Raw genomic sequence first — 12,442 nt, forward strand, 5'->3', positions numbered from 1 at the left:
TTCAGCCATTAGATTAGCACCCTTGTTGGTATCAAACTCGGCATGTCTCAGATTTGACTTAACTGCCTTCCTCCCTTCTGTTTGTCCAAGTCATGCTGGCCTTGGGAATTTTGGCTTTAAAAAAAATTCCTGTAACTAGTCATTGTTCTGTCAAAATTTTCTTTAAAGACATTTCTGTTGTTCACCTGTCCTCCAGAGCCCACTTTGCTGCCTCTTTTCCATGTTTCACCTTTTGGTCTCTCACCTTTTTGACCTGGCACCCCCCCTCTACCATTAGGCACAAGATTCCTTGAAACCACTTCAGTTTGGTTTTTCTGGTCAGAACAGCATATGGCTGTTCAAATAGGCCTTGCTTTGAAGACCTTGACTTCATAAATCTTTTTTTAGGCCTCACTGATTTTTCCCATCTGAATTCTTTAAAAGATCCTATAATGTAACATGCAGTATAATATATAATCATGTGCTTTTCATCGGGAAACATTTTTTGAATTCCTGGTACAAAGCAGGTAAAACTTTTTGAGTACCTGATGCAAAGAGGTAAAAGTTAGGGTTCTTTTCCTCAAGGAGTTTGTTTTTGTTGGGGTGAATAGGGCCTAGGCATAAATTGTTAAATAACAATATGAAATAGTAGAGATTGAATTTGTTAAATAAATACTGTATTCAGAAAAAAAATCCTTGTTGCCTGGCATGGGAGAAACTGTTGTCTACTGGTTTTAGTTCTTATTCCTCTTCATTCCTAAGGTAGCCTTCCTGCTTGAATTTGTCTCTGGGGAAATAGGATTTATGAACAGAGACAGTTTCGGGCAACACAGCAGAAATATTGTGTAATCATGATGACTGTGGGGCTCATGCTACAGTGGGGTCCTTGAGGGCTCAGAGAAGAAAGATGTGTTAGACTTTGGGGTCTGGGGGACAGAAACATGCTGAGGTGACAGCAGGTGGTGGAGCTCACTTACTGTGGGCTCCGAGGAAGCAGGCATGGACTGACGGGAGATGACGGACTGTCCTGGGGACAGGGTTTCTGCCAGCCCCCGGGACTCCTGACTCCGCTTCTTTCCTGCTCTCTCCTTGGTTATTTTCTCTTCCTCTGTTACCAGGGAACCAAGGTCTCACACTCAGACTGATCACTGTCCTGGAACGTTCACATGCAGGTTTTTGTGTGAACATATGCTTTCATTTCTCTCGGGTAAATGCCTAGGCATGAAGTTGCTGGGTTATATATGGTAAATAAGTATATATTTATCTTTATAACAAACTGCAAAACTGTTTTCCAAAGTGGCTGTAGCATTTTGCTTTCCCACCAGTCATGTGAGAGTTCTAGTTGCTCTGCATCCTTGCCAGACTTAGTTGTGTCAGGGTTATTGTGCTGACAGACTTACCTGTTTATTTTCCCTTTTAATAGATTTGTGGTGGTATCTTCTCTGGTTTTAATTTGCATTTCCCTAGTGACTAATGATGTTGAGCATCTTTTCAAGTGTTTATTTGGCATCTGGATACCTTTGGTAAAGTGTTCAAATCTTTTCCCTATTTTCTAAAAGTTGGGTTGTCTGGTTTCTCACTGACACTTGGAACATGTTCACAACATGTATTCTGGGTACAACTCCTTTATTAGGTATGTGGTTTGCAAATATTGTTTCCTAGCCTGTGGGTTGTCTTTTTATTTTTTAAACAGTGTCTTTCAAAGAGAAGCTTTCTTACTTTGATGAAGTCCAGTTTATCATTCTTTTTTCTTTTATGGATCATGTTTATGGTGTCATATTTAAGAAATCTTTCCCTAATCCAAATACCTACTCAACAGTAGCAGATAGTAACATGCAATGGTTAGTAAATTCTGTTGGCTCTTTCATTGAGCGTAATTTTCATTGAGTATCTGGTTTTTCAATGCAATATTTTATTGAGTATAAGATACACCATTTTTTTAATAAACCATTAATAAAACTAAAAGAATATTTCACTTAAACTGTGTTGTACTATTGAGCCATCAGTTGTAAGGTGTACCCAGATTTTAGAGATAGTAAAATATGAAAAAAAAAATGTGTCTCTTAGAATCAGTGAAATATTTTTTTTTTAAGTCTGTGGTTGGCTGCTGCCCTCAGTTTATTATAGATCCTACTAGAAATGCCAGAACCTGGGATTTTGTTAATTGCTGAGAAGGCAGTAACATGTTGCTGAATATGTTTGGGTGATTTCTCTGACTTGTGACCCATGAGGAACACTGCATGAATAGGAGAGAGAGAGGATGACAAAATGTACAGAATGGAATTATATATGTGTGTGTATGAGAGAGAGTGATCAGAATGGGAATATGTGTGTGTGTGTGTATGAGAGAGTGATCATGGGAACATTTGTGTGTGTGTGTGTGTTTATGAGAGTGATCAGAATGGGAGTGTGTGTGTGTGTGTGTGTGTGTATGTGTATGAGAGAGAGTGATCCTGGAGCACAGATCTAGGAAGGACGGGAGCTGACCTGTGGCCACTGTGATACAAGAAGCAGTGTTGCAGAGTGGGGAGACCCTGGCCATCGCCGACGTGGGACCTGGGAGGAACTGCCTCCTCTGTCCAGGTCTTCCCTTCCTCCTTGTGAGACTGGGGCCGGGTGTTGTGTGGCTCATCAGCTCTAGGACCTGGAGACTGTCCTGAGACCAAAGGCTTCCCTCCTCGAATTATCACAAACCAGTGTGTTTTCCTGCATGTCAGGACAGACTGCACTCCCCAGTTGGCTGGTGTTGTACAGATGTCTGTCCTTATGCCCAAGGTTGTTGAATTCCCCGGTATTTGCCTTAAAGAGAAATTCCATATTGTCAGTGCAGTATTCTGTGGCCTGAAACTTACCTCAAGATTGTTCATGGTGAGTTTAGGCACAATCCCTCTTTCTTTACCGTCTGTCACATAGTTTATTGGATACTTGCATGTGCCAGGCACTGTCCATTTGGCTCTTACCTTCTCTAGGGATCGAGGAAATAGAAGATAGTAATGATGGGTTTAACAATTTGCAAGTTAGGTTATTTGTAGTTAAAGTCCAGAGGTTTTAGAATTTGGATTAAAAACAACATTGGATCTAAGAGAAATAGGATGAGAAGGGGAGAAAATAACTTTCTCTTGCAGAGAATTAAGTGAGTTTATTTTACTTCAAAGTATAGGACTAAGTATGGGCATACCTCAGAGATATGGCGGGTTCAGTTCCAGACCACCGCAATGAAGTACAATTGCAATAAAGCGAGTCACATGAATTTTTTGGTCTCCTAGTGCATAGAAAAATTATGTGTACATTAGACTGTAGTCTATTAAGTGTGCAATAGCGTTATGTCTAAAAAAATGTCTAACCATCATCTGAGCCTTCAGTGAGTCGTAATGAAAACATTTGAATATTGTGAGAATCACCAGGTGTGACACAGACACGAAGTGAGCAAATGCTGTTTGGAAAAATGGCACCAATAGACTTGCTCGCTGCAGAGTTGCCACAGACTTTCAGTTTGTAAAACCGCAATATCTTTGAGGCACAACAAAGCGAAGCACAATAAAATGAGGTATGCCTGTGATGAGATTTGTGGTTTTAGTGGATGGCTTGGAACAGGGGTCAGCAAACTGCGTTGTGGGCCAAATCCTGTGTTTGTATAGCTATGAGCTAAGAATAGTTGTTACATTTTTAAGTGTTTGAGAAGGAAAAAAGTGAAAAGAATACTGTTGTGTGATATGTGAAAATTGTATGAAGTTTGAATCAATGTCTGTAGTGTTGTTGGCACAAAGCCATACGCATAGAGGTACACGTCCTCTGTGGGTGCTTCTCTGTCCAGCGGCAGCAGGGTGCTTGCCACAGGCTGTACTGGGGGGCCCTCAGAGCCTAGAACGTTTACTCTGGCCTTTAAGAAAAAGCATTGTTCCCTGAGGAGTGATGGTGGTAACTTATCCAGTACATGAGAAGGGAAGAGTCATTTATTTGTGAACTATAGGAGGCGTAGCATCTGATAGTTTTATTAAACTATGCTTGACTTTCTTTTCTTTTAACAGAGATATCGAACAAAGCCATACTGTTGTAGCCTCTGTAAATACTCTACAAAAGTGCTTACTTCATTCAAAAATCATTTACATCGTTACCACGAAGATGAGATTGACCAAGAGCTGGTGATCCCTTGCCCAAACTGTGTATTTTCCTCTCAACCCAAAGTTGTGGGAAGGCACTTCAGGATGTTTCATGCACCTGTTCGGAAAGTCCAGAACTACACGGTGAATATTTTAGGTGAAACGAAATCATCCAGGAATGATGTGATAAGTTTCACGTGTTTAAAATGTAACTTTTCAAACACGCTGTACTACAGCATGAAGAAGCATGTGCTGGTAGCCCATTTCCACTACTTGATTAACTCCTACTTTGGGTTGAGAACTGAGGACATGGGCGAGCAACCGAAAAACGATGATACCCTTTCCACCGAGAAGATGCCACCATCTGACAAGTATTACTGTAAAAAATGCAATGCCAACGCCAGCAGCCAGGATGCTTTAATGTATCACATTTTGACATCGGATATACACAGGGATTTGGAGAATAAGCTTAGATCCGTGATTTCAGAACATATTAAGAAGCCTGGACTTTTGAAGCAAATGCATATTGCTCCAAAACCAACTGCACATTTGGCGATACCACCAAACAACAGTGCTCCGGCCGTTCCAGCCACACCTCCTTGCTTTCATCTTGCCTTGCCGCAGAACAGTCAAAGCCAAACCGTGGTCCAGCCAGTTCAGGGCACAGTCCAGCCAGTGACTGTGGCCTCGGGTGCTTCTGGAAGCCTGACTCATTCTCCGCCGGCTGTTGCCCAGTCCCATGTGACTCTAGTCTCCAGTCCCCTGCCAGTGGCCCAGAGTAGCCTTGCTCTGCCGCCCTCAGCTCCTCAGCCTGTCTTTCTTTCTCACGGAGTCCCACTTAATCAGTCAGCAAATCCTCCTGTGTTGCCGTTGAGTCAGCCAGTTGGACCTGTAAATAAGTCTGCTGGAACTGGCGTCCTCACCACAAACCAGACCCTCCGCCCAGGGGTTTTTCCCCTCGGCCAGCCTGTTGGGCCCATCAGCAGACCAGTTGGGCCTGGAGTCCTTTCAGTAAACAGACCTGTTGGGTCTGGTGTCCTTCCTGTCAGTCCCTCTGTCACCCCTGGGGTTCTCCAGGCCGTCTCGCCAGGAGTGATCTCTGTGAGCCGGACAGTCCCCTCAGGGGTCCTTCCTGCGGGCCAGATGACCCCTGCAGGGGTCATCCCTTCAGCACAGACAGCGACTTCAGGGGTTCTCCCTGCTGGCCAGATGGTCCAGTCGGGGGTTCTCCCCATTGGACAGACAGCCCCGTCGGGGGTTCTCCCCCCTGGGCTGACGGTCCCGTCACGGGTTCTCCCTCCTGGCCAGACGGTTCCCCTAAGGGTTCTCCCTGCAGGCCAGGTGGTCCCACCTGGGCTCCTTTCTCCCAGCCAGCCAGTCTCCTCAAGTGTTCTCCCTGTGAACCAGGGCATTAACTCCGGTGTTCTTCAGCTCAGTCAGCCTGTCATGTCAGGAGTTCTTCCTGTGGGTCAGCCAGTGAGGCCTGGGGTCCTGCAACTCAGTCAGTCTGTGAATACCAAAATTCTGCCTGCAAGTCAGCCAGTTAGACCTGGGGCTTCGCAAAACACCACTTTCCTCACGTCAGGCTCTATTCTCAGACAGCTAATACCCACAGGGAAACAAGTGAATGGGATTCCCACATACACCCTCGCCCCGGTGTCTGTCACTCTGCCCGTGCCACCTGGAGGCGTTGGGACCGTCGCCCCACCCCAGATGCCCATCCAGCTCCTGCAGTCTGGCGCAGCTGCACAGATGGCCAGTCCCGTGGCTAGCATGCCCTCCCCTCCAGTGGTGGTAAATGCCACTCAGAACATGTTCGTTCAGGCCTCCTCGTCTGGGGCAGAGGCGAGCCAGGCGCTCAGACAGGCAAAGCAGTGGAAAACCTGCCCAGTTTGCAATGAGCTCTTCCCTTCCAACGTCTACCAGGTCCACATGGAGGTGGCTCATAAGCACAGTGAATCCAAATCTGCTGAAAAGCTGGAGCCTGAAAAACTGGCAGCATGTGCACCGTTTTTAAAGTGGATGAGAGAGAAAACAGTTCGATGTCTCTCTTGTAAATGCTTAGTATCGGAGGAAGAGCTTATCCATCACTTACTAATGCATGGCCTAGGGTGTTTGTTTTGTCCATGCACTTTCCATGATATTAAAGGTCTTTCTGAGCATAGTAGGACTATGCACCTAGGGAAGAAGAAATTACCTGTGGATTACAGCAACAAAGGTTTTCAATTGGATATCGATGCTAATGGCAACCTGCTGTTTCCCCATCTTGACTTCATCACCATACTGCCAAAGGAGGAGCTCGGGGAGCGGGAGGTCTACCTGGCCATCCTGGCTGGGATACACTCCAAGTCGCTCGTGCCCGTGTACATCAAAGTGAGGCCCCAGACGGAGGGTGCGCCCGGAAGCCCCAGCAAACAAGCCTTGACCTGCCCCTTCTGCTTTGGCACCTTTGTGACCACTGAGGCGTATGAGCTGCATTTGAAGGAGAGGCACCACATCATGCCCACAGTCCACACCATCCTGAAGTCTCCAGCCTTCAAGTGCATCCATTGCTGTGGGGTTTACACTGGCAACATGACCCTGGCAGCCATCGCCGTACACCTGCTGCGCTGCAGAAGCGCCCCGAAGGACAGCGGCTCAGACTTGCAAGTCCAGCCAGGCCTCATCGAGAACAGTGAACTGCTGCTGGTCAACGGTGAGGTGACCCATGATGCCGGTTTCTCTGTGAAGAGAAAGCTGCCCGATGGCCACTTTGGGGCAGGAGACCAGAGGGATGGGGAGGAGCGACCTCTCGTCATAAACACCGAGGCAGCCCCGGCTCCAGAAAAGGTAACGAGCATCGTGCCCTTTAAAAGGCAAAGAAATGAAAGCAGGACTGAGGGACCACTTGTTAATGATGATGCTCTTCAGATTTTAGCATTAAATCCTAAAAAATATGAAGACCGTTCTTATGAAGAAAAAAAGCAGTTTCTTAGAGATTATTTCCACAAGAGACCATATCCTAGTAAAAAGGAAATAGAACTGTTATCCTCACTCTTATGGGTGTGGAAAATTGATGTGGCTTCATTTTTTGGAAAAAGAAGATACATTTGCATGAAAGCAATAAAAAATCACAAGCCCTCTGTACTTTTAGGTTTTGATATGTCTGAACTGAAAAATGTTAAACACAGGTTGAACTTTGAGTATGAACCATAAAACTTGTTAAAAAAAATTAGGAAATCTAAAGTACTAGATAATTAGTAGTTTTTTCAATTGAGATTTAAAAAAACGTCATTTTCTCACTGTATGTTGGACTAATCAATTTCAGTGGTCTTTATGCTGCTCTTTAGATTTATTTCAGGTGCTCAGAAAGACTTCTATATAAAGAAGTGAATAGTTCTGTCGGATTTATTGTTTCCTGAAGTTTGATTTTGTAACAATTATTTTTAGTTTTTTCCTCTGTCATGTAAATTAAATCTTTTGATATTTCATGCACGCCTTGTTTTCCCAGTAGTGTCAGTATCGTATGATAAAAACTGAAGTCTCATGTTTGTTTTTTCATTTAAGGAAATTTCTGCTTGTTTGAGAATACCTGATTAACTTCGAATTAAAGCATCGATCTCCCTCAGTTAGTTTCTCATGTAGCAGCAATTGATACAGTAAATGTGTAGAGAAGTGAGTACAAACCCCCGTGATGTGTATGGTTCCTTAAGGATGCACTGCATTAACTTATGCTGATTTCTTCCTTGTAAGATATTTGCTTATTAGATTATAATTTTGATTTACATTTTTTTAGGTTTATCCTAACAGCTGTTTTTGATTATAACTCATAGAAAACCAAATGTTTTCATTTTTAAAAAATTACTGAACCTGAAGTCTGCTATTTAGCTCGTAAGTCAAAAGAGTTATTTTACAAATAAAGTAATTCTGTAGGTGCAGAAATACTTTTCAGTGTAGACTTCCCCCTCTTTTTGATATGGTGATAAGTCATTTTTCCATTCAAAGGTAAAACCATAAGTCTTAGTGCCTTTAGAATAAACACTGAAAACACACACACAGACTCTCCTTCTAACGTAACTGTTCATAAACCAGTGAAAGGGAAGGACCGTGTTACTCAGGAATAAAGTTTTTACCCCTGAGTGTGGACACTCACTGAAATGTAAGCTAGATTTTCAGGGGACAAGGTGGAGTGACAGACCAGAGCTAAGTCCCCATGGTTGGCGTATGAAATCTCTGACGGTTTCCTAGAAGGAAACGTATTTGTTTTGGGGAAATGGGCTTTCCCATAGCCCAGTTGTCCAGGCTATGGGCCAGGGTGTTGCTAAAGAATACTGTTGTATTACTCTCTTTTGGACAGTTAAACTTCGTTTTTTTTTCCACACAATATAAAATAACTTAAAGCACCAGAGCCAGGAATGGAGACCAGCCAGTTGAGACCATGAGTCATACTGCTGGTGATACATAGCAGAGGCACCTGTCCAACGTGTTCAGAAGATATGACAGTCTCTGGGAAACGGATAATGTTACTATATGGATTTAAAAAAATATAATACTCGCATGTAATTGCTATAATGTGCATTTTTGAGGCAATTGTGAAACTGGTCTGTGATTGTTGGTGTACTCTTGTAAATTCAAAAAGAGCTTGTTGAAGTTTATTTTTTTTTTACCTATTGTTTTCAGAGTGTCTATTTTGAATTAAAATTTGTTATACCACTGCAAATACAACTGTTTAATTTTTTTAACAGTTAAAATGTCTCTGTGATTCAGGAATAATCTAAACAAGGATGTAGATACGGCATTTATTTTCTAAAAAACATACTTGTCATTGTGAAAATAAGTCAGCATAACCCAAAAGGGCTAATTAATTACTAGGGTCACAAAATAGATGTGGCTAGAGATTCTTGATGTGTCCGAAGAGGATGTTGGGGAGCTTGGAATTTGCCTTTATCAAGGCTGTACTCGCTAGTGCCGATGTGGAGGAGGCCAGCTTTGGAGGTGCCATCAGGGACAGTTTGCTGTCTGCATGGTCTAATCTGCCTTTCTTTAGTTCACATAAATTAGGCTTCTGTTGGCGTTTTGGGCCTGATAATTCTCTGTTCGGGGTAATTGTCCTGTGCATTGCAGGAATGGAGCAGCATCCCTGCCCTCTGCCCACTCCAAGTCAGTAGCACCTCTGGCCCCACTCCCCCAGTTGTGACGACCAGAAATGCCATTGCTGGGTGTTCCCTGGGGCGGAATCAGCCCCGATGAGACCCACTGTGATAAAGGAATTCTGATTCTGAATTATATTTTAGCTGTATTTCAGCTTTTGATGCTGAGTCTTTGTATGGTATGCTAGTTACTGGTTATTGAACAATTTTTTAGGCTTACAGATCAAAATTTGATATAAGCCGAGCTTCAAAAGCACATGTGGGAGTTCTTGCAAATTTAAAAATGAGTGAATTTATTATTTGAAAATGAAAAACTAAACCCCAGATTAATAGTTTAGTGGTGGTTTTTTAAACTGTCATTTAAAAGGTGATTAGAAATTGAGAAGGGATGGAGACAGTTCTGTTTTTATACGATGGTTATAAAAAGTTGTATACTTAAAATTTCTTTACCAATGTAGAATCAACTTTAAAAATGTTACATATTTGAAGTCTACTCAGTTAAAATGTAGCACACTATTTTCGCTTCTCTGAATTCTGTTACCTTTTTTTTTTTTGGATGTATTTTTTTTAGTAAATAGAAACTGCATCATTTCATTTGTTGCAGTGAATAATAAGTGAGAGGCAATAATTCAAGAGGGCCCCAGAAAGCTTTTTCATCCACAAAATAACAGAAATGATAAGTACTTTCAATACCCAAGCCTTTGGTTAACTTTTTGTGTATTTGTGAGGAAGATTAGCCCTGAGCTAACATCCATTGCCAGTCCTCCTCTTTTTGCTGAGGAGGACTGGCCCTGGGCTAACATCCACGCCCATCTTCCTCCACTTTATATGTGGGACGCTGCTATGGCATGGCTTGATAAGTGGTGGCGTCCGTCTGCGCCCAGGATCTGAACCTGCGAACCCTGGGCCGCCAAAGCTGAGCGCGCGAAGTTAACCACTATGCCACCGGGCTGGCCCTGGTTAACTTTTTCTTCTGATGGCCCTTCTCCCTCCCACATCATGCTGTTTCCACAGTGGAACTCTGCTTTCAGATCTTTACACTAGTTGGGAGCCAGTCTGTCAGCTTGCCTGAATAACAGAGTGGAGGCCTCTAACTTAGTTGAGGACCCTGGACAAGTCATCTTTGATTTCAGCCTCATCCTAAGGCCCATGAATGTTTTCTTTAAAAAGCTGCAGGCGAATGAGGTAGAAAGGGCAGAGACTTGAGATGGAAACCAGCAAAGTGTGGCTCCCACAGCACTAATGGACAGCAGGCTCCTGAAGGTGCAGACCAGTGTGACTCCCACATAGCTGCGGGGGGACATGCCTTCAGTTTCTTCCCTAACATGGGCCACAGGGCAAAGATCTGGATGGCAAATGTGACCGTGATGAAGGCATGCAGAGACCCGGGCAGGCGTGAGGCCAGGTAGAAGCACAGACAGTCGTGTGCTGGATACAGTGGTAGCATTGGCACCAGTTGAAGATGATGAGGTGGCCCAGGAGCATGAAGGCTGGCATGCATGGGTGGTGTCAGTGCTGGGAGACGGGCGCTCTTCAAGTCGGCCCACCGGGTTCACCCACTCCTCCACCCTTCACCTCCGGCAACCAGATCAAACAAAACAGCCAATCAGTGAAGAAGACATTGGACCCAAAAAGCCGATCGCTGGCCTACATACCACCCGATAACCACAAAAACACAGACTTGGCACAGCGGCTGTCTCCACACCAGACTATATTTGCGGGCAGTTTCCCAGAGCTCTTCCAGGAACCAGCGGTGCCCGCAGTCAGCAGGAAAGGGCTGTTGCTCCTACAAGGCCTTCTGCCACCCAGCCTCCTTGGTGTCGGCACACATCCTTTTGTTTCATCTCCCTTGATTAGGTCCATGGGGTTCTCCTTCTTTATAAAGTTTTGCAATAAGACCTGGAAATTCCACGCTGTGCTGTGGTTGCCTCTCCACCGACCTTCCCTTGCTTTCAGAGGTAGCAACCCAGGCTAGGCCTGCGGTGGACGTGTGTTCTCTGAGGCAGCACAGCCACGTTCCTGCCCATGAGTCCCAGGGGTGCGCAGCGGGGAGGGCGGCTGTCCACCTCCTGTTACTCTTAATCTGATGATTATTGCGCAGTTCTGTATTTCTTAACAGTTCACTGAACAAAGCAACAAAATAACCCTGACAAATTAAGGAAAGAAAAGAAAAAAACACTCAGCCCCAAAACTCTAACCTAGTTTTTACATTAGCTTTTAAGTGGGCCTTCCTAGTAAGTAATAAACATTTATCAGCCGTTTACTATTGCTAGGAAATAGGCTGAATAATAATAATAATAATGCCATATGTAGTGCTCACTGTGCTCTCTGTACTGTTATGAGGGTGATAGCATTTTAACATTCACAACAATCCTACGAAGTAAATGGTAGTATCCCGTTTTACATATAAGGAAACTGAGGCAGAGGTTAAATAAGTTGCCCAAGGTAGGGAGCTATAGGGTGGAAAGAGCTGGGTTGAAACTGGGAGTCCTGGCTTCATGCTCTTGATTGATATGTTGCCTCTGTTCATGTCATACCCCACTTAGACCACAATAATCCTATGATGTAAGTCTTATTTTATCTGCATTTTACAGATGAAGAAGCAGGTTCAGAGGGAGAGTGACCAGCTGTCCCAGTTTGCTCAGCACTTGAGGGATTTCTCTGGACTTCATGTGCCATAACTGGGAACATCCAGGCAAGCAGGGGCAAGTTGGTCACCCTACTCAAAGGTCAGTTTACTCCCCAAGGTGACATGTCACTTAATGACGATGAATACTATCTCTAATACTGTGTGCTGTCTCTAGACTTGTACGTAGCTCTTTAGGTGTCAAGATGTATGGGGCATCCTGATCCTAGACAGCCCTTTCCTGATGGTTACATTATCAACAGTAACGGTACTTACTATGTGCCAGGTACTATTCTAAACGCTTTGAGTAGTGAACGCAATGCCATATGTTATTAACGAGGAGTGGAAGGAGGGCAGTCCTGGTTGAGCTGGAACAAAAATAAAGGAAATGCACGCCCTTTTGCTATTTAGATACTTTATGGTGTCTCCTCATGTTACTAGAGCCCCTGCTGAACTTTCATCAACTAAGGAATAAAAATTCCATCTATGAGATACCGCCAGAAAACTTTTTAGCTTTAAAAACTGAAGGGGAATTTCATTCTCTTTTTGGTTATTATAATTTTATTGTTCTTAAACCAATTCCCTTTTCGGAGGTGGTGAGAGTGAGT

General features: G+C 43.9%; 1 protein-coding gene and 1 pseudogene across 2 annotated transcripts in view; one reads left to right on the forward strand and one right to left on the reverse strand.

Annotated features, from left to right (window-relative positions):
* Window positions 1-8,773, forward strand: part of ADNP2 (ADNP homeobox 2) — a 38,008-nt gene extending 29,235 nt beyond the window's left edge. For both annotated transcript variants that reach the window (XM_058557376.1, XM_058557377.1), the window contains one exon: window positions 4,008-8,773. In XM_058557376.1, the coding sequence (XP_058413359.1) occupies window positions 4,008-7,274 (3,267 nt within the window). In that variant the 3' untranslated portion in view covers window positions 7,275-8,773. The remainder of the gene's footprint in view (window positions 1-4,007) is intronic.
* A 1,530-nt stretch (window positions 8,774-10,303) lies between these two features.
* Window positions 10,304-11,110, reverse strand: LOC131415506 (phosphatidylinositol N-acetylglucosaminyltransferase subunit C-like; annotated as a pseudogene).
* Window positions 11,111-12,442: the final 1,332 nt, after the last annotated feature.

The sequence above is a fragment of the Diceros bicornis genome, chromosome 16 (assembly GCF_020826845.1).
Source record: "Diceros bicornis minor isolate mBicDic1 chromosome 16, mDicBic1.mat.cur, whole genome shotgun sequence".
Classification (NCBI taxonomy): Eukaryota; Metazoa; Chordata; class Mammalia; order Perissodactyla; family Rhinocerotidae; genus Diceros; species Diceros bicornis.